General features: G+C 44.5%; 1 protein-coding gene across 2 annotated transcripts in view; it reads left to right on the top strand.

Annotated features, from left to right (window-relative positions):
• Window positions 1-1,779: 1,779 nt before the first annotated feature.
• Window positions 1,780-24,192, top strand: part of SMAP1 (small ArfGAP 1) — a 103,348-nt gene continuing 80,935 nt past the window's right edge. For both annotated transcript variants that reach the window (XM_069851434.1, XM_069851433.1), the window contains exon 1: window positions 1,780-1,981. In XM_069851434.1, the coding sequence (XP_069707535.1) occupies window positions 1,864-1,981 (118 nt within the window). In that variant the 5' untranslated portion in view covers window positions 1,780-1,863. The remainder of the gene's footprint in view (window positions 1,982-24,192) is intronic.

Raw genomic sequence — 24,192 nt, 5'->3', positions numbered from 1 at the left:
CATGGAGAGGATAACTTCACCTAGTGTGCGTGCAGCTTCCAGTACAGTTCACGAAGGCGATATATAGTCAAAGCATACACATCCATCACTTTTCCCAGGACAGGAAAATATTATAATCAATTCCCAGAATTTATTTACATAACTTCCCTCCCCTTGACACATGCGCTCTGCCCTCTGGGGATCTTCTTCAGGGGTCTCGGGATGAAGGCCGTAGATCTTCCTCACAGCTGAACTCTTCAACTCTCCTTGTGCATGCTCTTAGACTCCTTGGGCACCTCTTCAAGGTTGCACGTGGTCCTAGCTGGTTCTTCTTTTTCTTATCATTACATTAGTCCTTGTCGTCTGGCTTAATTAGATACAAGCACATTCCTTCCCATTCTTTCTAACTGCAACCTTGTTAAAATTCCTTATTTCATAGAATCATAGAATCCCTAGGTTGGAAAAGACCCACTGGATCATCGAGTCCAACCATTCCCATCAAACACTAAACCATGCCCCTCAGCACCTCGTCCACCCGTCCTTTAAACACCTCCAGGGAAGGTGACTCAACCACCTCCCTGGGCAGCCTCTGCCAGTGCCCAATGACCTTTTCCATGAAAATTTTTTTCCTGATGTACAGCCTGAACCTCCCCTGGCGGAGCTTGAGGCCATTCCCTCTTGTCCTGTTCCCTGTCACTTGGCAGAAGAGGCCAGCACCCTCCTCTCTACAACCTCCTTTCAGGTAGTTGTAGAGAGCAATGAGGTCTCCCCTCAGCCTCCTCTTCTCCAGGCTAAGCAACAACTTAAGCAGAAGTAACCAGGCACAGGTGATATAAAGGTTATTATTCAATCTAATCCTATATTTTAGTTCTAAAATCACAAAAACTATATATAATATTCAAATAGCTAATAGGTTAGCAACTTATAACAAGTAATTTCTTCCTTCAGACAGATGTATCCTCTTCTGTAACCACCTGTTCGCAGCCTTTCCCTGTCTCAAACGCAAGGTCAGAACTGGAGCCAGAGCTCTAAATTAGCAAGAGATTTCACTGTTGTGAAGTTCATAATGACATTAAAATTAGTCCTTGGAAAGTAACCGAATATCCTCGCTGCACAGGATCGACGGGCATCGCTCTGCCGCCTTGCCCAGGCCTGATGAAGGCTGCCTGCTTCCTAAAAATCCCTGACAGATCCTTTTATACGCTGGCATGTTCGGTGTCAGGGCGGGTGAGGGAAGGGGATTGATACGAACTGTAGTTACTATTACAAAAAGGGGAATATTTTTGATTTAAGCTAGAGTTTCTAAGTTTCATCTAAGGAATGGTATTCTTCGAAAGGCAGAGAGAGCATCCCCCTGAGAGCACAGCCTCCCCTTATCCCTTATCCCTTATCCCTTATCCCTCATTCCTCACCCCTCATCCCTCACCCCCTCACCCCTCATCCCTTATCCCTTATCTCTTCTCTCTTATCCCTCATCCCTCATCCCTCACCTCTCCTTCCTCCCTCCTCCCTCCCGCCCCTCCCGCTCAGGTGCGGCTCGCGCCCAGCCCCGCCCCTCCTCCTCTTCCCCCTCCCGCGGGCGGCGGATGGATACCGCTCGGCCTGCCGAAGACAGCCCCCTCCTACTACCCCCACCTCCCCACTCCCAACCCATCCCTTTGTGCCCCTTCCAAATCCGAGACGAGGTGGAGTCGCCTAAGGGAATCCCGCGCGGAAGGGCGGCGTTAAGATCCTGAGGACTATTTTTCATCGCGGGTTTTGGGGTTCGGTGCGGGGAGGAGGGAGCGGGCGGATGCGTCTGGCGGCGTAAGTAGTTCCGGTTGCGGAAGTGGCGGCGCGCGCGGGGCAGCGGCGCCGCGTCCCCAGCGCAGCCCCAGCCCCGCCATGGCCACCCGCGCCTGCCGCGAGAAGGCGCAGAAGCAGAACGAGCAGCACCAGGCCATCCTGGCCAAGCTGCTGCGAGAGGAGGACAACAAGTACTGCGCCGACTGCGAGGCCAAGGGTACGGCGGGGAGGGGGGAGGTTGGGCGCTCCCTGCCGCTGCCCCTGCCTCAGCCCCTGCCCCTGCCCCTGCCCCTGCCTCAGCCCCTGCCTTAGCCCCTGCCCCTGCCTCAGCCCCTGCCCCTGCCTCAGCCCCTGCCTCAGCCCCTGCCCCTGCCTCAGCCCCTGCCTAAGCCCAAGCTCCCTGCCCCTGTCACTGCTTCTGCCTGAGCCCAAGCTCCCAGCTCATGCCTCTGCATCTGTCCCAGGTCCTACCCCTGCTTCTGCCCCTGCCCCAACCCTTGCTTCACTTCTCTGCTGTGTTTGACCTGTAAAGTCCAATTACCTGAATGAAATGGGGGTGTGTTTTGTGGAGCAGGATACCTAATGAAAGAAGAATTTATTTTGTTGTTTGTTTGTTTATTGGTTTTTTTCTTAAACTAAGTTGAAGTTCCTTTTATACAGACAATAAATGCAAGATAGGACACCACAAAAAATAGCAGGGGCTAGCCATTTAGGGGAAAAAAAGGCAACTTGCACCTCCTTCCTGCCAGGCTCCTTCTTGTGCCCAGCACAGGAGGAGTAAAGGTGACTGTGTAGCAGCTGAAATAAAGATCCTGACAACTGAACATGTCAGATGTATTCGACTGTGTCCAGTGTTTCCACAGGCTGTAGTCACATCAAAACCCTCCAGCCTATGTGGATTAGCAGATACCTGGAAACGTTTGCAATTAGTTCTTTATGTCCCTTGAAGCCTGCTATTACAAGATTCCAGCAGATGAAAGCTCAGCAAAACCCAGATGCTATGCTAGTCCTGTTCTCAATGTGTCTCCTTAGAACACCCAGAAAAAACCACCCACCCCGGGTGGGCGGCAGCGGGGTCTGTGGGGCTGACGGAGGGAGGAGAGTCTCTAATGCCACTGAGAAGTGATTTCGGCGTCTCCGTCTGGCTGAGCCACAGCTGCGTTGTCCTGGAGTCGGGAACTGCCGGCTCAGGCTTTATGCAATGGCTGGCCTAGCCCTTTCCTGAAGTTTCACTGCCACGTCCTCCCCCTGCACCGCTGGGTATCGATCAGGAGCGGGCGGTGGCTGCGGGACCCAGGAAGCTGCTGCGCGATGGCAGGGGAGTGCTCGGTGCCCACAGCAGCGACCTCCCTGCTGACCCAGTATTTGTCCGGTTAAATGTGTCACAGATAGAGCTGTGGTGACAAATGAGACGTTAAAGATCCTATCGGTGTCAAATCTTACCACTCTTTTGTCTGATAGTTTTATCCTGCACAAAAGTAGATAGATACCTACTAGGATAAGGAGGAGAAGGACATGGGGGTGCTGGTTGAGGAGGAGTTCAGCATGAGCTGGCAGTGTGTGCTTGCAGCCCAGAGGCTGACCCTATCCTGGGCTGCATCCAAAGAAGCGTGGCCAGCAGGTCGAGGGGGGGATTCTCCCCCTCTGCTCTGGTCTCATGAGACCCCACCTGGAGTCTTGTGTCCAGTTCTAGAATCTGCAACATAAGGTCATGGAGCTGTTAGAATGAGTCCAGAGGAGGGCTACAAAGATGATCAGAGGACAGGAGCACCTCCCATACGTGGAAAGGCTGAGAGAGTTGAGGTTGTTCAGCCTGGAGAAGAGAAGGCTCCAAGGAGACCTTATAGAAACTTATTATTGAAAATACCTGAAGGGACTACAGCAAAGCTGGTGAGAGACTTTTTTCAAGGGCATGGAGTGATAGGACAAGGGGGAATGGCTTTAAATTGGAGAGGGGCAGATTTAGACTAGACAGAGGAGGAAATTCTTCCCAATGAGAGTGGTGAGGCACTGGCACAGGTTGCCCAGGGAAGTTGTGGATGCCCCCCTGGAAGTGTTCCAGGCTAGGCTGACTGAGGCCTTGAGCAGCCTGAGCTAGTGGGATGTCCCTGCCCATGGCAGGGGCGTTGGAATTGGATGGGCTTTAAGGTCCCTTCCAATCCAAATCATTCTATGATGTTTGTGTTTGGTTTTACCTTGGGTTCTGTGGCTTTGAAATGGAAAAATGTAGCACAGCCCTCTTTCATCTAGACTCGGTTCGTTTAGATGTTAACCTCAGTAATATGATTGCACGGTAAGCTAATGTTTTAAGTATAATACTTCCTGAATAACAACCAGGCGTTCGCAGTGTATGATTAGCTCCAGAACTGCTGTGTTCAGTCCTTCTCCACCTCTACTGGAGGTTAAGTGTGGTGAGCTGGTTTGAGCAACCAGAGATGGCACTATGCTTGTAATTTGCCTTCGGAGTCTGTGCATGCTACTTTTTTCAGTGTGGATGTAAATCATGCAATACCTTGCATGTTGCAGTTGTTTGATACATCAGAAACACAGAAGTAAGACTTCATTTTCCTAGTGTATATCCCTAAGAAGTAATAATATGGATTGCATTGAAGGTGATAGATCTCGTTTTATTTTACGAGTAACTGTTCTTAATTGTTTTCTAGAACAGCTGTTCTTGCCCCCAGACTTCTGGTTGCTGTGTAGAAGACTCATCATAACCAGTGGTTTTCTGCAAAAACTGTGCTTGTATGTTTTGTGTATTATTGGCACTTGAGATTTCCCTGCTGAATACTGCTCTGAGTTGCTTGCTGATAGAATTCTGTATGTGTGTTGTTCCATAGCCTAGGCCTTGGAGCTGGGTTGCTCAAGATCAGTCTGGAATTCTCCAACTACTTTTTCTCCTGTCTTCTGAGTTCCTTTTTTCTAACCATCATCTGGTTAAATTGTCCTTTGTAAGACTCTATAGTCCTTGGTGCTTGGTCTTTTGCCACTTCAGCAATGCTGACACTTTGATCTTCCTCCTTATATTCGTGTTATTGAGTATCTTTATCTGCTATTCTTGCATTTGATACCTTCATACCTCTCTTCTGTCACAAGAATTTTCTTTTGTAAGTTCAAACTTTGATGTATCTTGACTTTGTTATTTTTCTGTTAAGGTTCTAGAGGACATACTGATCTCTTGACTAGTTTGTCTTCTGTTAGTACCTGTAATTCAGTTTCCCTCTTTCTAATACATTATTTACTTAGATTTTACTAAAGTCAGACTGCACTTCTGAAGGCATCTCTGTTTTCTCTTTTGTGCAACCCCACTTCTCCCTTGCTGTCTCTCTGTATGCTGGGGACATGGCTTGCTTTCACCCTGTCCTCCAGGAAAGGTGACTTGAAAATACTGTGTGATGCAATGTGAGCTTAAAGTATTGAAGGAATTGGGTTTTTTTAAAGTTCTCTTTAAATGTAAATTAAATTTTCTGGCAATTCTTATTTTAAGTCTTTTATTGTATTGTATTAACTTTGTAGTGCCATCTACCTTTGTCAGTACTCATGTGGTTAAGTGTTTGGGTTTTTTTTTTTGTAGCTGGAGGGGAGAGTGTGGAGTGATTAAACTTACTTTAGTTTCAGGTGTTCTAGAGGCACTTGAGAGATGGTTATATATGGACACTCTTTGTAGATTTCTCTCCTTAAGTTTAGGAAGTTTCCTTCTAGGAATGAGAGTTGCGTGAACAGTGTTGAGATGTCTCTGCTATAGCCTGAAGTCTAGATTTCTGTGTACCTCCAGAAGATACGGAGCTCAGATCAGCATGTTTAGATCAGTTGTTTTGATGAAAATGAAGCATGTGATGAACACATAATGCCACTGTTGAACTCTTCCTTGTTATATTGTCTTCAAAACTTCTTGTTGACTAAAAGAATAGGAAAAATGAAAAATACTTCTTTCAGTTGCAGGGAAGTTGGGTTTTTTTCATAATACGTTTCGCACTTACCCCATGGCAGCTGAGTTCTCATGACTCGCTGGTTCTGGCAGTGTTACAGTTTTGCTAGTCCTGGTATGCAGAGATGTCTGAGGCAGCAGTTTTTAACAGGGCTCTATTAGCTAACAAGTGTTTGTGAGCTGTCTGCATGGCATTCTCCAGGCTGTGACGGTCTCCTTCACTTCTTGCATCACTGGCAGCGTCCCTTTCATCTCTAGTTGTGTTTGTGATTAGTCTGGAGTTTCCTACTGCCAGTTCCACTGGATGTTCTTTTCATCCTGGGTTCTGCAGACATGAACGTGGGGCTGTCCATGACAAAGTATTTAGGACTTCTCTGATGGCAGTCCTAGTTCAGAACTATTTTTCCTTCTGGTAGTGTAATTGATTCTTCATTATTTGAAATGCTGTCTGCTTCGGTTACATTCCTCTTTTGTGTGAGCTTTGCCCTTCTGTCTGTCATCCTCTCTACTGTTCAGTAGGATCTCTGGAGTTCTGGTTTTTGCTTTCTTCCTGTTCACCTAATTGTTGGATAATATTTTCTTGATGATTGACTCTGATTGTGTTAACTGAATTGCAGTCATGCCTTGAGTCTTATTCTGGCAATACTTGAAACCATTGTTTTCAGTGTGGCCTTTCAGATATCTGGCAATTCATCATGGGTTCTTTACCAAAGCTGAGAGGCTATCATCACTAATTCCTTCCTCTCACCATAGATGTTATAGTCTCTCTTAAACCTTAGGTATTATACTTAGCCTAAGCTTCTGTTCAGATAGTCACATCCAAGGGATGTTGAAATCTTGCAGACTGTACTGGTGTATCTGATTTAACTGCTGTTGTTAGAGGCTCTGGGAATTCTTAGGTAAATAGATATCGTTTGAAATCTTACAAATATCCTTTTGACCCTAAAAATTAATATGATCCTATTTGCTTTTTTATCACTTATGACTTCGATCGTATCTACTGTAATGCTGCTGTTGAACTCTTCCTTCATATCATCAAGGCTTCTCTGCTGGGTTTTACTTCTTGTATCAAAAAGGTCATCAGAATTTACTGCTGTCCTGTTGCTGATTCACTCCTAAATTACTCAGTCAGCTCTCTCTGCTCTTGGTGTATGACCACCATCTACATTGCTTGTGAGGAGGTGTCAAGGATGCATCTTTCCTAGATTATTGCACGCTTGCTCTATGTAAGAGGTAAAAAAGCTACCTCTTGGTCTTGCTAGTCTTGCTATCATTAATAAAATAATACGAAGTCTTTTATCAAGAACAAGTCAATCCTTTGGTTTCTGGTCTACCTTTTCAAGTACGAGGTATGCAGATACATTAGGCAGTCTTTTGGAAGGTGGAGAATACAGCTTAGGACCCATCTGCCAAACTAAGCATTAAGCAATAATTAGTAGGATTGCTGACTCTGGCAACAGTTTCTGGAAGTGCTTTTTATTCTGTATTGGCCTTTTAACTGTTGAAGTAGCAGCTGTGAACCTGTCACTGCTAAAATGTGTTGGAAACTACCTGCTGTAGGGCCCTACTGTAGTCGCTGTGTGTCACCTTCAAACTGCAAGTCTTCCAGCTGCTGGAAAGACTAGGTGACACCTCTGTGGAGAAGCAGCCTAAAAATCAAAGGTTCTGGAGCTGTCTTTGCAATCAGACGTTTTTGGGAGAGTGAGGATGTTGGGATGACATTTGACAAGGCAGTGCTTGTCTGTGCACTGACTGTTTTTTACATCCCTATTTGAACAGCCATCTACAGGCAGTAGGTGTCTTTGCAGTGTTACTCTGCTGGAAAATAGGCATGCTACTGGTCCTACTTTGTAGGAAATAGTAAGGCATTTCAGCAGTAACTTAAGTCATCCTGAATTTTTGAAAGAGATAAGCAACTGGAATTCCTTTGTGCTCCTTGTGTGTGTATCATCTAGCAGGAATTGTAAGGATCTAGGAGAACAAAATAGCTATAGATCTGCCCCATCTGTCTTGTATGTAGACTGTGCTGAAAGCTGTTGTAAAGTACGTGTCCCCCCCCTTCACTGTAGAGGGAGACTAAAAGCTTCTTTATTGTGTTCCATTGCTGGTATTTGACTCTCTTAAGCAACAACACATCTTAGATCTGTCAAACAGAGCCAAAATCAAAACCTGTTAACTTCAGTCAGCAACCTTTTGACTAGAGGGACTGTAATTTGCTGTTTCTGTGTACTTAGTACCTAATTATAACACGCCAGAAGTCTCCTTGCTTGGCAGCAAGGCTTGTATTATTTGGGGACTGATATTAAAGAATACTGAATCAGGGACTTGGAAGCTGAAGAGTGTGATGAAGCACAGAAAGAGGTGCTTTTTCTTAAAGAAGACAATATATTGAGCAGTATTGAAGGAGTAGCTGTCTCAGCAAGTGGGTCTGGAGAGTGAGCTGAAGGCAATCGGTCTTGGTATGGTGTGACTAGCTCTGCAAGGGTGGACCACAAGACTCCAATTACTGTTCCCGATGATGTTTGAACCAAGTGTGAATGTTCTCTAACACCTTTTCTGTTATGCTTGCATTTGGATATTGACTCTAGTACAAATGGATTGACTACTGAAGCCTGCTTATAAATTCATCTCTCTGTCAAGAAGGCAATTACCTGAGATGTCAGCTGCTTTAGAATTTTTAACTGTAGCAAGGTTAACATAACATAACTGGTAACTTGCAGACCTTTGTATGGACAGTTGCAGATGACTTGGGCCTTCAGAAACAGTGAAACAATTTCTGTATCAGAGGAGATGGTCTGGTTTCTTGTTTCATCTTTTAACTTTTACCTCATGACTGGTAGTGCTGGAAAGCTGGTTAAATGATCTCTTAGCAGAATCCTAGTAGAGATAGTCACATTAACACTGTTGCTTGTTCAGCCAGATTAAAATTGGTTTACTGTGATAATAATATAAATAAAAATGCTTTTAGTATTTATAGTCGTACTTCACAATCCTTGGATAGCTGTATATGACTGAGGACTTGATCTTTAATGTCTGAAGAGTGGCGGGTACAGGCTCTTTAGAGTGTGGGGAGGGACTGAACAGGAAAGACTGAAATTTGTGTAGTCAGAATTAGAATTTTGGCTTCAAGTAAACATAACTTTAACTTCCCTAACAACGTGCCCATCTCAAACACAAAGCCTCTTGACAGTGGTAGAGAAAAAATATCTAGTAAGTTAAAATGGGCAATCTAGCTGTTGAAAGACATCTGGACTATTCCAGGTATGCTTATAGCTGTTCAGGCTCAGATTTTTTGTAGGCAACTGAGTCTTGCACATGATCTCTTCTGTGTCTGCAAGACCAACTTAAATGCGTATGAATCTCGCTTTTTGTGAAGCTGCTGTTGCTGTTTCCTTGTGTTAATCTTGCCTGTAGTGCACTTCCTCAGGACTTAACCTAAAGCCAATGGATAACTCTTGCAGCCCGCTGCTTCCAGGCTGTGCAAGGCTTCAGCTTTTACCACTGACTTCCAATGTAAGAATGCTTTGAGTGTGAGCTCGCTCTAGGACAACGCGTTTTCTGTCTGTTCTCAGTTGAAGAGCTTCTCTGTCCTCCTCCTGAGGTGGAGAAACTGCTGAAGCAGGACACCAGAGGGGATGGAACACAGTTGGGTTATACTGGAGATGAGTTTCACACATAGGCTTAAGTGCAGCTTCTATGCCTGTGCTGAAGTTCTAAGGCAGAGTAGTAATCAACCAGCAGCTGATTACTGGTCTATGGATATTTTGTACTGGTAAATATCGGATACGACTTCAGGTTTCTTGGATCTAGAAATTGCTAGTACTCCTCTATGATTCTATTGCAAGGTTGGTTTTGCTGCTGTGATATCCGATTGGTGAAGATAACAGACTAGAATATAAATTACCAGATATAATGACTGGAAGCTTCTGGCTGTCCAGTGAGGTTTTGCAGTATCTTCCTACAAGGAATAAGGAAGGCTAACCATGTTGATGCAAGGTGGGTCTTGCTTCATCTTAGCAACTGGAATGATATATCTTGATCTCTAACGACAGGAGGGAACTGTATCACTAGAAATCCTAGTGATCATCTGGTACTTACACTGTTATTTTTCAGGCTTCTCTCTGAAACTCCCTTCGGTCTCTCCCAATGCTGTCATCAGGATTTTTTTCCCCCAATTCCCTGCTACTGAACAAAACTACCCCAGTGCTCTGTTTATGTGCTGTATACTTTTACTTGTTGCTGACACTGGTTGCATGAGGCTGAGATTTTGTTGGGAATTAGTTGCTGTTGTGGCCCTGAGAACTGCAATTAATTATCACACTTGAGAAGAGAGCTTTTTATAAGGCACTTCACTTGGTAGAAGAGGAGTGTGGCAGCTTTAGCTTAAAACTTGTGAGTGGGCAGGGTGTTGCAGTATTGGCTGACTTCTGATGTGGTTTATTGCCTTTAAGGAAAGGATTTGTTTCCATCTCTTGACTTATGGTGCAGGAGCATATTCTGAATAAGTCATTGGAAATCTATTTATCTTGTAACAAAACAGAATTGTTTGCAAATACAGGTTACTGCTGTTGAAATTGTGTGCACAGCCTGAAGGCTTTTTATCAAAGCCCTTAAAATAGTATTTGTGGGTACATTCTTCATTCCTCAGGACTTAACTGAACTTGATTGGATAAGACTCGAAGTGGCATGATGCAGCTTTGAAGTTAGCATTGCTTTGACAGGAGGCTGGGCTAGGTGACCTCTGGAGGTCCCTTTCAATCTAAATTCTTCTGTGACTGCTAATAAAAATATTTATGGGACTTGGAGTTTTTTATCATGTAATAACTTTTTAGGTTCTTTGAGGTGGATTATAGAGATGCAGAAATCCTTAAATCCTTAGTTTGCTACATTACATCCAGGTATCGGCCTTGGAGGTCTATGCTGTTTCTTTGTGTGGACCACAAAGGTGGGACAGTTCCTGAAACATGATTTTTAGTGTTGGTGAGACTATGTTCTTGCTTCTTGAAGTGCAAGACGCCCTAGCTCTTTTGGTCAGAGCCTAGTGGTGTGTGTCTTCTAATGGTACCTAAGCTGTGGTTCTGCCACTCTTTAGTGACATGAAAAAGATGCCACTGTGGGATGCAGTTGATACCAGCTGTTGATCTTTGATTTGTTCCTAGAAGACCTGTTGTGGAACTGAAACTGGTGGTGTCTTGTGAATCTGCCCTGTTTGGTCTGAATGCTGTAAAGAAAGAGCAACTATGCAGCCTGAAGAACTTCTTAACAGCAGAGGAAGCAATTAGATATACAAGGTCCAACATAAAAAATCCTGAGATTAACCCCATAGTTTGGAAACTAAGAGTACGAGGCGAGAAACTGAGATGGTTATAGAACATATTCTAACCTATTATAGTGAGATAAACCGCAGCTCAAGGTGCTTTGCTCAGTATGAGTGGATATGTTCAAATATAGACATTTTCTTGCCCTCGGTTGGAAAATGTTGGAGTGCACCAGCACACAACGCTTTGGCTATGAAGCAACATCACTGCTTGAAAACGCACCCTGTTTGCCACACCTGACTGTGGTTTCTACCTCTTCCCAAAGATCAAGTCATTTCTCAAAGGAACCCATTTCTTTGTTAGTAGAAGATATAAAAGCAAAAATGATGGAGATCCTCAGCAACTTTTCAGAAAATGCTCTGTGGAATTACTCTGAACGTTGGCAGCATTGTATGCAGCTGTGTGTCGACTCAGAAGGGAACCATTTTTAAGGTGATCATAGCTGATTCTCCTAGTTTATTAAATAAAAAGAGTTACAGGCACGGTCTCTTTTTTTTTTTGTGTGTGTGTTGGGCTATAGATGTACGTGGTATGTAGACTTTTAGGGAGGTACCTTTTCCTGAAGAGGTGGCTCCTTCTTTAATCCATACTTCCTATAGGATTTGAGAATCAATTACTGGCCATTCCTCAGGGGGTAGTCAGCAGTTGATTTAGCTCAGGTGTCGCATTGCCCTAGACTGACTCACTGAGGTTCATTTGAGCATGATTCAGCTTCAGGTTCCAAACTTAGATGCTTTGTATTGTTCCTTTGCGGCCACAACTAAGTTTGCCAAGACTCAATGACTTTGCCCTGCGAACATGTAAAGTTGATAAATGATAACTTAGTCTCATATTGAAGCTCTTGGAAGAGTAATGCTGCTAAACCCGTGACTCAGTGAATCTGTCTTAACTCTGCTGTCAACAACAAATAGTTTTCGGATATCGTGGAAGGGTAAAAATGACTGAGCTACAGTTTTGTTGGCATCACAGAGGGGAATAGCTTGCACAACTGCAAGACTGCAATAGATAGATGCAGGCACTTTAGGAAGGACAGGCTGGGATGGTGGCAAGGGATAGCTTCCATTGTCTGTAACAGCATGGGGCTGTGTGCAGCTTTGCCTAGAGCTGGCTGATGAGCCAACTGAGAGCTTATGGCTGAGGATTAGAGGGCAGACCATCATGGGTCATGTTGTGGGCGTCTGCTTCAGACCACCTGATCAGAAAGAAGGTACTAGTGAAGCCTTCCTTGGACAACTCAAGCCTAACATTCGCAGGCCTCGATGCTCATGGAGGATTCAAACCACCCAGATATCTGCTGGAGGGACAGCTCAGCAGGGAATAGTAGTGCAGGAAGCTTCTGGCATGCATTGATGACCACATCTCAATAAAAGTGGTTGAGAACAAAGGAGAGTGGGCCTGTTACTTAGAAACAAGAAAGAAAAGCTTGGGGCTGGAAAGGTTAGGAGTATTCTTGGCTGCAGTGACCGTGAGATGGAAGAGTTCAGGATCTGAAGAGGTGGGAGCAAAGGAAAGAACAGGATCATAACCACAATCTCGAGGAGAGAAGACTGTTCTGTTCGGGCATTTACTTGGAGGAATCATTTAGGATATGGTTCTGGAGAATAGAGAGGTCCAGGAGACTGGTTGACTACTACTTTAAGCTCTACTGTGGCACATCCTGATGAATAGGAAATTGCACAAAGGCAGCAGGGATCCTTCTTAAATGAGCAAGGAGCTCCTGACAAAACTCAGCTGTAAGAAGGAAGCACGTGAGAGATGGAAGCAGAGACAGGTGAACAGAGAAGACACTGGCCAAGCATGCAAGGATGTGTTTAGAAAGGAAAGCCATGTCCGTGTGGAATTGGGTCTGGCCAGAGATACATGAATGTCGACAAGAAAGGCTTTAACAGATAATTGGCTGCAAAGAAAAAATTGGAGAAAATGTGGGTCTGCTGCTGAATGAGGCAGGGGACCTGGTCATAAGGGATTCTATGTCTTTTTCACCTTGATCTTTACTGCTAAGATTTTCATTCAGCAATTCCAGGAAAGGAAGGCTTGCTCTCAGTAGCAGAGAAGGATAGGGCTTGGGAATGCTTACAGAAACTGGATGCAAGTCAATGGGCTGTAATGGAATGTACCCATGAGTGCAGACAGAGCTGGGCAATGTTATTTTCAGGCTACTTTCGGTAACTGTAGGGTCATGGTGACTAGGGGAGGGTCTTGAAGAAAGCAAATGTCATTCCTGTCTCTGAAGAGGGGAGTAAGGAAAATCTAGGGAACCAGAGGCCAATCAACTTTGCTTTACTCCCTGGAAAGGTGATAGTACAAAGAATCCTAAGAACACATGAAGAGAAAATGATGGGCAATAGCTGGTGTGGATTAACGAAGGGGATATCATGCCCACCCAACCTGATAGCCTTCTACAATGACCAAGCCAGAGGACTGGTGAATATTTACCTTGACTTCAGGGAGGCTTTTGAAAAAGTCATTCAGCATCCTTATTGATAACCTGATGAAGTGCAGTCTGGATAAAGAAATGATGAATTGAATTGTAAATGGCTGAATTGCCAGGCTCAGAGTTGTGAGCAGCAGCTTAAAGTTGAGCTGGAGGCCAGTCACTGTTGGGATACCTCAGGGGGTTAATACCGAGGTCAACACTGTTTAACATCTTCATTAATGACCTATGTGATAGGACAGGCTGTGCCTTCAGCAAGCTTGAGGTGATGCAAAACTGGGAGGAGTGGTTGATGAATCAGATGGATTTGTTGCTAGTCAGAGCAGAAAACTGACAAGACTGAAGAAATGGGCCAACAGGAACCATGTGAAGTTCAACAAATGGAAATGCAAGGCCCTACACCTAGGGAGGGGGTGCTGGGAATGCAGAAGGGGTGCTTTGGATCCTGTGGGTTATAAATGGGTCATGAGCCAGTAATGTACCCTTGCCACAAAGAAGACCAACAGCATTTTCGACTGAATTTCAGGAAAGGTATCGTCAGTGGCTAGGAGGAGGAGATCCTACTTCTTTCCTCAGCACTGTTTAGACCATGTCTGTAGTGCTGTGTCCAGTTCTGGGCTCCATATTATGAGAGAAACATGAACGGACTGGAGCAAGTCCAGCAAAGGGACACTAAAATGAAGAGATTGGTCTGTCTGACATACAAGTCGAGGCTGAAAGTGCTAGGATTGTTTAGCCTGGAGGAGAGAAGGCTACTGCGGGGATCTTTTCTGTGGTATCTGGTGATGGGAGCAAGAGGCAATGAGCACAAATTGAAACACAGGAAATTTTTTTTTTTTTTTTTTTTAAACTATAGAAAAGGCTGAATACTGGAACAGGTTACCTAGAGAGGCTATGGAGTCTCCGTCCCTGGAGATAGTCAAAACCTGACTGCAAACAGCCCGAAGCAATGTGCTGTGGTTTGCTCTGAGCAGGGGGGGTTGGATTAGATCATCTCCAGGGGTCCCTTCTAATCTCAGCTACTTCAGATGCAATTCAAGTGTTTTATCGTTTATGAGCTGACATGGAGTCCCTCTGCAGATAGCATGTAAGTTTTTATTTTTCCAGAGCAAGCATCTGCCATGTAGATAAAAAGTGGATTGTTTGTTTAAAGCTGAGGTCCTTTAGAAGAGAGAGAAGTTATTAAACAGCCATAAATACAAACTGTAGTCTAGTCTTGATTTTTATTGATAGCTAATACAGAAATCTTGCTGTGGTTTGTACATCTGGAGGGGCTATGCAGAAAAGTTACTGTTGTCTTTTGACTGAATTGCTGTTTTAAATACATCTGGGAGAGTACCTTCATAGTGTAAACTGCCTCCCGGAGCTGGTAGAATGTTGCTTAGAACTGGAGTCTCTTGTGTCAGAAATCTCCGTTTATCTTAAAGCTGCTGGTTGGAGTGCTCTATTATGACTACAGATGATGTCCCCTGGAATATTGGGGCAAAACAGAGTACTACAAATTGCAGTTCTCCTTCCATTCTGGCCTCTTATGTTTTTAATGACTGCTGAGAGCTGGAGCAGTGTTACTTTTTCACATTTTCTCTTGAATTGCTTCACAAAAAGCCATTCACACAGAACTTTCATTTTCTTTGTGAATACTTGGCAAACTTAAGATTTGAATGGATACCTATTTCATATTCATCTTTACAGTAGACTCCGATTACATGATATAATGCTAACCCTCATTTATTCTTCACACTTTTATCTTGATCCCTGTTTGCTTCCTAAGAGGTAATAGATGTGTATGTCTGAGTATATACTGTCATGGGGGTCCTGCTTGGCATTACGATGCTCAACCCAATCTAAGAATCCAAGCTCTGCATTGTTTCCACTTTTTGCAAAATACCTAAGAGTAGATCTCTGGTCTTCTGCCTAGTGGAGTCAAATGCTTTTGTTTTCAGGGGTTACCATCTGAAGAAGAGGAAGAACTTGGAGGTGCAGAAAACATCCTAGAGCTGGAAAACTGTGATATCTGTGGATATGGAGAGCAGCGATCCTCTAGGTCACCGAAATGGTGACAAGTTTTGTGGGGGGAGGTGACGACTGCACAGGTCAATATATTGCCTGTCGCAGTAAACTTAGAATGTGAGTTGCCCCTTTCTTCTCTTGAGGAAAGAGATTTATTTCCAGGAGACCAGGAAGGAAAAGGAGGTAGATACTGTAGCTCAGTCCCTGTCAGAGGGGAACGGTGGACATCAGTGTGTGATACTTAGAGGCAGTGTTGCCAAGCAACTAACTTTGCAGCTGTGATTTGGTAAAAGAGCAGTTCTGTTTCTCAAAGCTATACCTGGCTTTGATTTTGTGTAAGAAAATAACTATGTTGATGAGGAGCAGGGGACTGTCCTTGCATGGAAAAGGAATATGATATTCCCTGTTCGGCTATCGATTGCCGTACTCTTGCGTCCTGCCTCCTTTCTAAGCAGGAGGAAACAAGAACCTGCAATGCAATTTTACTTAAGTCCTTGAATGAAACTGGATAAAGCTTCATAGTACAGGACTTCACTAGTAGGATTAAAGACGGTATTAGTCCTATAGGAATTTCTTGCAAAAGATGGAAGCGATCCATTGTATGTAACTTATTATTCTTGAATGCCGTGGAATTTGCATGTGGATTCAGAACATGGCAGTGAGTGGCAACAGGGACTGAGTGATCATTTTAAACAAGCTCCTAGTAATGTGTACTCAAGTAATTTGGGTTTAAATTTGTCATTCACAGCAATTTCCAGAAGTAGCCAGCATATCAATAAGCAATGATGTTCCCATTAGAGTATGTACCTATGGAATATTTGTTCAGTTGCCTGTTATCTGTAGATGATGGCAAAACCATCCCTTTCTTCAAACATGGAAAATGCCGTACTTAATATTAACCCTTTACATCTTCAGCAGAAATGCACTTGTACATTTGAGCTCCCCTCCTAAGCAGTGGTTAAACTGAAGAGACATGCGAATAACAAACTGAGTGTAAGCTCTGTGGTCATTGTTCTCCCTACCTAGGTGGGTTACTCTCAATTTCAGATGCACTGAACTGTTGTTTTGGATCTGTGTGGGATGGAGTTAACTTTCCCCATAGCAGCTGTTGTAGATAACACACCAGCTGTGCCTGTGAGCTGTGAGCTGTGCTTGCACAGCATCGAGTTTGTCTCTCCAGTCTCTCCCCAAAGGCCACTAGGCTGAGGGTGAGTGAGAGGATGGGAGGGGACACAGCCAGGACAGTTGACCCCAACTGCCCAAAGTCATATTCCATACCATATGATGTGCACAGCAGTAAAAGGTAGGAGAAAGCTTGAGGGAGGATTCATTGTTCAGATGTTTTGTCTTCTGCGGCAACTGCTATGTGTCCTAAGAGCTTGCTTCCCAGGAAGTGGCTAGGCTTTGCCTACTAATAACAAAGTAGAGAATAAGTCTTTTTTTTCTTTTCCTTCTGCACATGGCCTTTGCTTTTTTTTATTATCCTGCCCCATGAGCTCTTTCATCTTATTTCCCCCCCAGGATGGGCATGTGGTGGCCAGCCAAGGTTAACCCATCACAACTCCTGAGAGTTTCTTATGTTTTCTAAGGAAAAAGAAATTGTCATTTCCCTTCTAAAGACTGTGAAGCCTTGGTTCACTTTTCTGGGTATCCTGCAGCCCATAGCAAATGGCCAAGAAAGAAGCGATACTAAATGCCTCTTCACACTTGTCTGGTTCACTGCAGTTCCCATGGAGTTTAGGTCTTCATGGAGTTCCTGTTTAAAAAGATTATTCAAGAAATATGTTTATACAGCACAAAGATCCTGTCAAGTGTTTGGTCTTAAAAAATGTGCAACAGATACAAGATCACAGGCTAGAGGATTCTGCAAAGTTTTGGGAGTAGATTTTGAGTTGATACTTCACAAGCAACCTCAGTTCTGCTCCGAACGCTTTCTCACAGTTACGTATTTCAGACTAAATGAAGCTAAGTACGTTGGTATTGTATTCAATTTCCCTTTCTAGCTTCTGAAGAAAATGATATCTTGAGGAAAATATTTTACAGCTATAACTTCTTTTCTTATGACTACAGGAAGTACCAAAAAAAAAAACTTTCAAAAAGAACAAGTGTTTTTTTTGTGTAACGCAAGTCTAGTTAAAACAATTGTGAAGAATGCCACTTAAGTAAACTTGTTTCTTCCTTTCCCAGTCACATGTAGCTGGTGCGTGATATCTGAATGTTGATGATTGTCTGTCACTCTGGAATGCTTGATTTTGTTAATTTGAAATAGATATAATTTGATATCATCTCAGAGTAGACCACCACAGTTTTAGGAAGCAAGAAGGCGCCTTTAGAAAAATACAAAGCACATCTTAGGCTTGTGTGGCTGATTGGATATAAAGAAGTTAATTTTTTTTTTTTTTCAACATGAAGTGTTCAAATACTGGGCCAAATTATGGTCAGAGAAGTGGTGGAACATACCTTGGAGGTGTTCCAGACAACTGGACAAAATCCTAAGCGTCTGGGTCTAATTAGATCTGATTGGAACATCGAGTTAGCCTACATGACCTTGGGAAGTCAATTCACACCTAAATTATTTTATATTTTTTATTCATGAGGAAGTGCAGTAGGTATGTCTTTTAAAAAGCAGATGTAACCATCTCACAGAGCACGCATAATTTGTGTGGATTAGCTGAAACCCAGCTGCTAGGATGGATATTGAAGCACTTCAAGATCTGAGCCATGTGCTGACTCTGGAGAGTACAGTTGGGGTGTGGCTAGGCTGGCGTACGAGTTCTGGGACTGTGTGGGAACGGGATGTGTATCTGTGCCAGTGGAGTTCAAAGTGAGGGAAAGACTTGATTCTGCCTTTCTTTCCCATGGTCTTTGATTAACTTAATGCCCTGAGGTCCACAGCAAGTGCTGCTCTGAAGGTTAATAACATTGTTACGGTAAGACTTGTGGATCATCCGTGAAAGGATTTGCATTTACATTCTCTGCCCAAGGACTGCAATGTATTGGTGTTTGGAGATGGACAGGTAGGCTCTATGTAGGTAAGAAAGGTGATTAGTGAAGCATAGAAGTCTACTTAGTCTGTTTTTTTTAACCCACAAAGGAAGTGAGGGAAGACAATATGTAGGGGAAGAAAGGAGGTAAATAAGTCTCTGCAGTGAACGTGGATGTTGTGGGTTGCCGTTTGCTTTATCCTCCTCACTAGTGGGATCGAGAAGAGAATCAGAAGGGTAAGAGTGAGGAAACTTGTGGATTGAGATAAAGACAGTTTAATAGGTAAACCAAAAGCTGCACATCCAAGCAAAATGAAATAAGGAATTGATTCACTACTTCCCATTGCCAGACAGATGTTCAGACATCTCCAAGAAAGCAGGGCTCCATCATGTGTAATAGTTACTTGGGAAGAGAACTTATGTAACAAAATGTCTCCCCTTCCTTCTTCCTCCAGGTTTATTGCTAAGCACAACACCGTATGGTATTGGATGTTTCTTTGGTCAGTTGGGGTCAGCTCTCCCTGCTGTGTCCTCTCCCATCTTCTTGGCCACCCCCAGCCTAGTTGCTGGCTGGATGGTCTGAAAAGCAGAAAAGGTCTAGGTGTTGTGCAAGCACAGCTCAGCAACAGCTAAAATGCTGGTGTGTTGTCAGTGCTGTTTTGGTCACAGATCCAAAACACAGCACCGTATGGGCTGCTATGGAGAAAATCAACTCCATTGCAGCACAAACTAGTACAGCAGAGAAGACTGATATCAGAAACTATCTGGTCAGTCTTTACAGATGGTTTCAGTGTATTTCAACAGTCCAGAGCCTGAGATTTGTCACTCTGCTTCCTGTCTGCAGACTTGGGTCTGTGTTTTCTCCCTGTGTCTTTTTCAAGCATAGGCTTACAAAGGAGAGGTTGTGGACATGCATTTACCTGATTTGTAATACAGAAGGTACAAGGGAGAGCATTTCCAGAGTCGCTGAGGGCTGCACAGAGGTTGTGTAGTTTGGGAAATGTTTACTTAAGCAGTATCTACAGTTGGGTTTGAGTAAAAATAGTAAAGGGAAGCTGATAAATACAATTAACAGATACATACTTGTCCTGGATTTGGCTGGGAAAGCTAATTTTCACAAGAAGCTGTGAGGGAACACAGCTGGGGCAGCTGATCCAAACTGACCAAAGAGATATTCAATACCATGGCATCATGCTCAGTGCATAGGGGGTGTGATTGGTGGCGCAGTTGGCAATGAAATTCGTGGCTTGATTAGTGTGACTTGGATTTTGGCTAGGGAGGATGCTAAGTTTATGTAAATCCTTGTATGCTGTATATATTCCTTGCAATGCTGTTTATCATCTCGAAGAAATGAATGAAGATTACTATAGAATCATAGAATAGTTTGGGTTGGAAGGGACCTTAAAGATCATTCAGTTTCAACCCCCCTGCCATGGGCAGGGACGTCCCGCTAGATCAGGCTGCCCAAGGCCCCATCCAGCCTGGCCTTGAACACCTCCAGGGATGGAGCAGCCACAACATTCCTGGCCAACCTGGTCGAGTGCCTCACCACCTTCATGGTGAAGAAATTCTTCCTTTTATCAAGCCTAAATCTGCCCCTCTCCAGTTTATACCTGTTCCCCCTCATCCTATCACCACAAGCCTTTATGAATAGTCCCTCCCCAGCTTTCTTATAGGCTCCTTTTGAGTACTGGAAGGTCACTGTAAGATCTCCTCGGAGCCTTCTCTTCTCCAGGCTGAACAAGCCCAACTCTTTCAGCCTGTCCTCATATGGAAGGTGCTTAAGCCCTCTGATCATCTTTGTAGCCTCCTCTGGATCCGTTCCAACAGCTCCACATCCTTCTTACGTTGAGGGTTCCAGAACTGAGATACAGGACTCCAGATGAGGTCTCACAAGAGAGGAATAGAGAAGCAGAATCACCTCCCTCGACCTGCTGGCCGCGCTGCTTTTGATGCAGCCCAGGATACTGTTGCCTTCTGGGCTGCAAATGCACATTACTGGCTCATGTGGAGGTTCTCATCTCCCAGCACCCCCAAGCCCTTCTCTGCAGGGCAGCTCTCAGTCATATCATCCCCCATCGTGTACTGGAATTGGAGATTGCCCTGACCCAGTTGTAGGACCTTGCCTTGGCCTTGTTGAAGCTCATGACGTTCTCACAGCCCCACTTCTCCAGCCTGTCTAGGTTCCTTTGGAAGACATCCCATCCTTCTGATGTGGCAACTGCACCACTTAGCTTGGTGTCATCTGCAGACTTGCCGAGGGTGCCCTCGATCTCGCTGTCAGTATCACTGATGAAGATATTAAACAGCACCGGTCCCAGTACAGACCCCTGAGGGACACCGCTTGTTACAGATCTCCATCTGGACTTTGTGCCATTGACATTCCAGTTCTGGAATCCTCGTATGTTGATGTCTTGTGTAATATTAACTTATGATTACATCACTGACAGTGGGGTTAGGCTGGTGTTTCTGTGCAACGTTGCTGTAATTTCTGTACGTTGGACACCATCTCTTGGAATTTGTTAATAATTGCACGCAGTCTATGGGAATGACTGGGAAGGTTACTTTCCCCAAACTCTTTCACCTTCCCTTTCTTTCTTAGGCTAGTTATGTCAGCTCTTGAGAATTTTTAATATCTTGGGATGTTCAAGCCAGCGTGTTCGTATTGCTGTGTCACAGCCCTGCCATTTGCTACAGACTGATCCAAACTGCACTAGAGCAAGGTGAAGCTCTGGAACACCTGCAATACATTGACAGTGTCACTTTGTGGGGCAGCACAGCAGCAGAAGTTTTTGAAAAAGGGGAGAAACTGGTCCAAATTCTTCTGAAAGCTGGGATTGTTATAAAATGGAGTAAGGTCAAGGGACCTGCACAGGAGATCCAATTTGTTAGGAATAAAATGGCAAGATGGACATCATCACATCCCGATGGATCATTAAAGCGATTATATCTCCACTGACAAGAAAAAAGAAACACAAGCTTTCTCAGGCATTGTGAGTTTTTGGAGGATGCGTATTCCAAAATCACAGTCTCATTGTAGGCACTCTTTATCAAACAACCCAGAAGAAGAACAATTTTAAATGGGACCCCAAGCAGTAACAAGTCTTTGTACAAATTAACCAAGAAATAGTTCATACCTCAGGCCAGTCAGGTCAGGACAGGGTGTTAAAAACGTACTCTATGCTGCACCTGGAGAGAATGGCCCTACCTGGAGTCTCTGGCATAGAGCAGCAGGGGACACTTGAGGCTGACCCCTGGGGTTTTGGAGTGGGGAACACAGAGGGTCTGAGGCCTGCTACACATGAAAAAGAGTTACTGGCAGCATATGAAGGGGTTTAAGTTGCTTTGGAATTGGTTTGTTCTGAACCACAGCTCCTCTTAGCACCCTGACTGCCGGTGCTGGGCTGGATGTTGCAGGAGAGAATCCCTGCTGTACATCATGCAACTGATGCTGCATGGAGTAAGTGGTGGTCGTGCTGATCACATGTTGGGCTCAAACAGGAATCCCCAGGCACCTAGGAGTTTTGAAAGTGATTATGGACCAACCAGAGGGCAAAGAGTTCAGAGTATCACATAGGAGGAGGTGTTATGTGCTGAAGAGGCCCCATTGTATTTGCCAGAAAATTAGAAGTCGTGTGCCCTGACCTGATGGGTCCTGTTGCATTGCAAGGAATGATTGGAGTTGGAAAGCTGCTATGTGGAGTCCTACACAACAAGTTGCAGAAGCTACAGAGGGACAAGATGAGTTGAGTCATTTTGCAGAGGAGAAAGCCATCCAGCTAGCTTTAGATATTGCTGAATGAGAAAAATGGCCAGTGCTCTACCTCTCTACTGGCTGATGAATGATAGCGAATGCCCTGTGAGGGGTAATTGCAGAGCAACCGGCAGCACAAAGGCAAATCCATCAGGGCTGCCGCATTGTGGCAAGATATTGCTACCCTGGTTGTGAAAGTACATTACGTAGATGCTCACATACCCAAGAGTCAGACCACTGAAGGACATCAAAACAACCAGCAGGTGGATTGAAGTGACTCTGGTGGATCTGGACTTGGCAATATAAGGGTGAATTGTTTATAGCTTGGTGGGCCCATGACACCTCAGGCCATCAAGGAAGAGATGCAACATGTAGATGGGCTTGTGAGCATTATCAAACAGGTTATCCAAGAATGTGAAACATGCTGCAATCAAGCAAGGCACGAGGTTAAAGCCTCTTTGGTATGGAGCATAATGGCTGATAGGGAAGCCTGGTGGACTGATGATATTGCACTCCCACAGATGAAAACATAATGCATGTACAAGAGTGGAAGCAGCCACTGGATGGCTAGAAATGTATCTCATGCCCCATGCCTCCACCTGGAACACTGTTCTCGGCCTTGAAAGCAAATCTTATGGTGACACAGCACCCCAGAAAGAATTGATTCAGGCAACGGGACTCATTTCTGAGACAACCTCATAGATACCTGGGCCAAGGAACACGGCATTGGCTGGGTATACCAGCATTTGGGAAGGTCAAATGATACAATGGGCTGGCAAAAACTATTCTAGGAGTGATGGGTAGTGGGGCCTTCAAATGCTGGGGTACACATTTAGCAAGAGCCACCTGGTTAGTTAACACTAGGGGATCTACCTAGGGAATCAAGCTGTCCTTGCCTAATCTAAACTTCCATGTATTGTAGAAAGGGATTAAGACACTACAGTGCACATGAGAACTATAACAGGGAAGAGAGCCTGTGTTAGTCCTGCCTCAGGCAAAGGCAACCCATCCATGGGATTACTTTTGCTCAAGGACCTAGATGCACTTCATAGGTAATTGGGAAGTCCAGTGTGTGCCTTGAGGTGGGTTAATTTGGAGTGAGAACAACTAATGAATTAAATTGTACTACATTAATTGCTAAACAACCTGCCGTTGTGTGTTATCACTGCTATAGTTACTATGTGCCATATCGAAGGTATTACAGTAAGTCACCCAGGTTGTTGAAGGATGAACTTAATGTAACTGAGCAAAATGCAGCAGTGATAGAACCAGAACTGGCTTCAGCAACTGGCACTTACCAATTTCCTTGAGATCAACATTTTCAGCCCACAAACTGTGGGCGTGGGCCATGCCAGATACATCACCTGCAAGCTCCGGATGCAGCATGCAATAATCAAGCATCACAGACACTATTTCTTCTACCCTGGAAGACTGTGATGACAGGTGGAGCCCAAAGTCTGCTCAGTGAGGTGGATATTGTGTTTGGAGTCTGCTATAAACCACCCAGCCAGGAAGAAGAGGCTGATGAGACGTTCTACAAACAACTTGGAGAAGTCTCGTGATTGCTAACCCTTGTTCTTGTGGGAGACTTCAGCTTACCCGATGTCTGCTGGAAGTACAATACAGCAGAGAGGAAACAGTCTGGAATATTCTCGCAATGTGTGGAAGACAACTTCCTGACACAACTTGTGAGTGAATCGACTTGAGAAGGTGCCATGCCGGAGCTGTTGTTTGTGAACAGAGAAGGCGCTATGGGAGATGTGATGATTGGAGGACACCTGGACCATAGGGATCACGAGATGATAGATTTCTCAGTTCTTGGAGAAGTGAGGAGGGGGACAGTCAGCAGAACTGCCACCTTGGACTCCCAAAGAGCAGACTATGAACTGTTCAGAAGGGTGGTTGATAAGGTTCCTTGAGAGGCAGTCCTAAAAGCCAAAGAAGCCCAAGAGGACTGGATGCTTTTCAAGAAGGAAATTCTGGTGGACACAAGAGCAGGC

This window comes from Phaenicophaeus curvirostris, chromosome 2 (genome assembly GCF_032191515.1).
Source record: "Phaenicophaeus curvirostris isolate KB17595 chromosome 2, BPBGC_Pcur_1.0, whole genome shotgun sequence".
NCBI lineage: Eukaryota > Metazoa > Chordata > Aves > Cuculiformes > Cuculidae > Phaenicophaeus > Phaenicophaeus curvirostris.
Note: the sequence above shows the minus strand (reverse complement) of the source record. Positions and strands in the feature narration are given on the sequence as shown.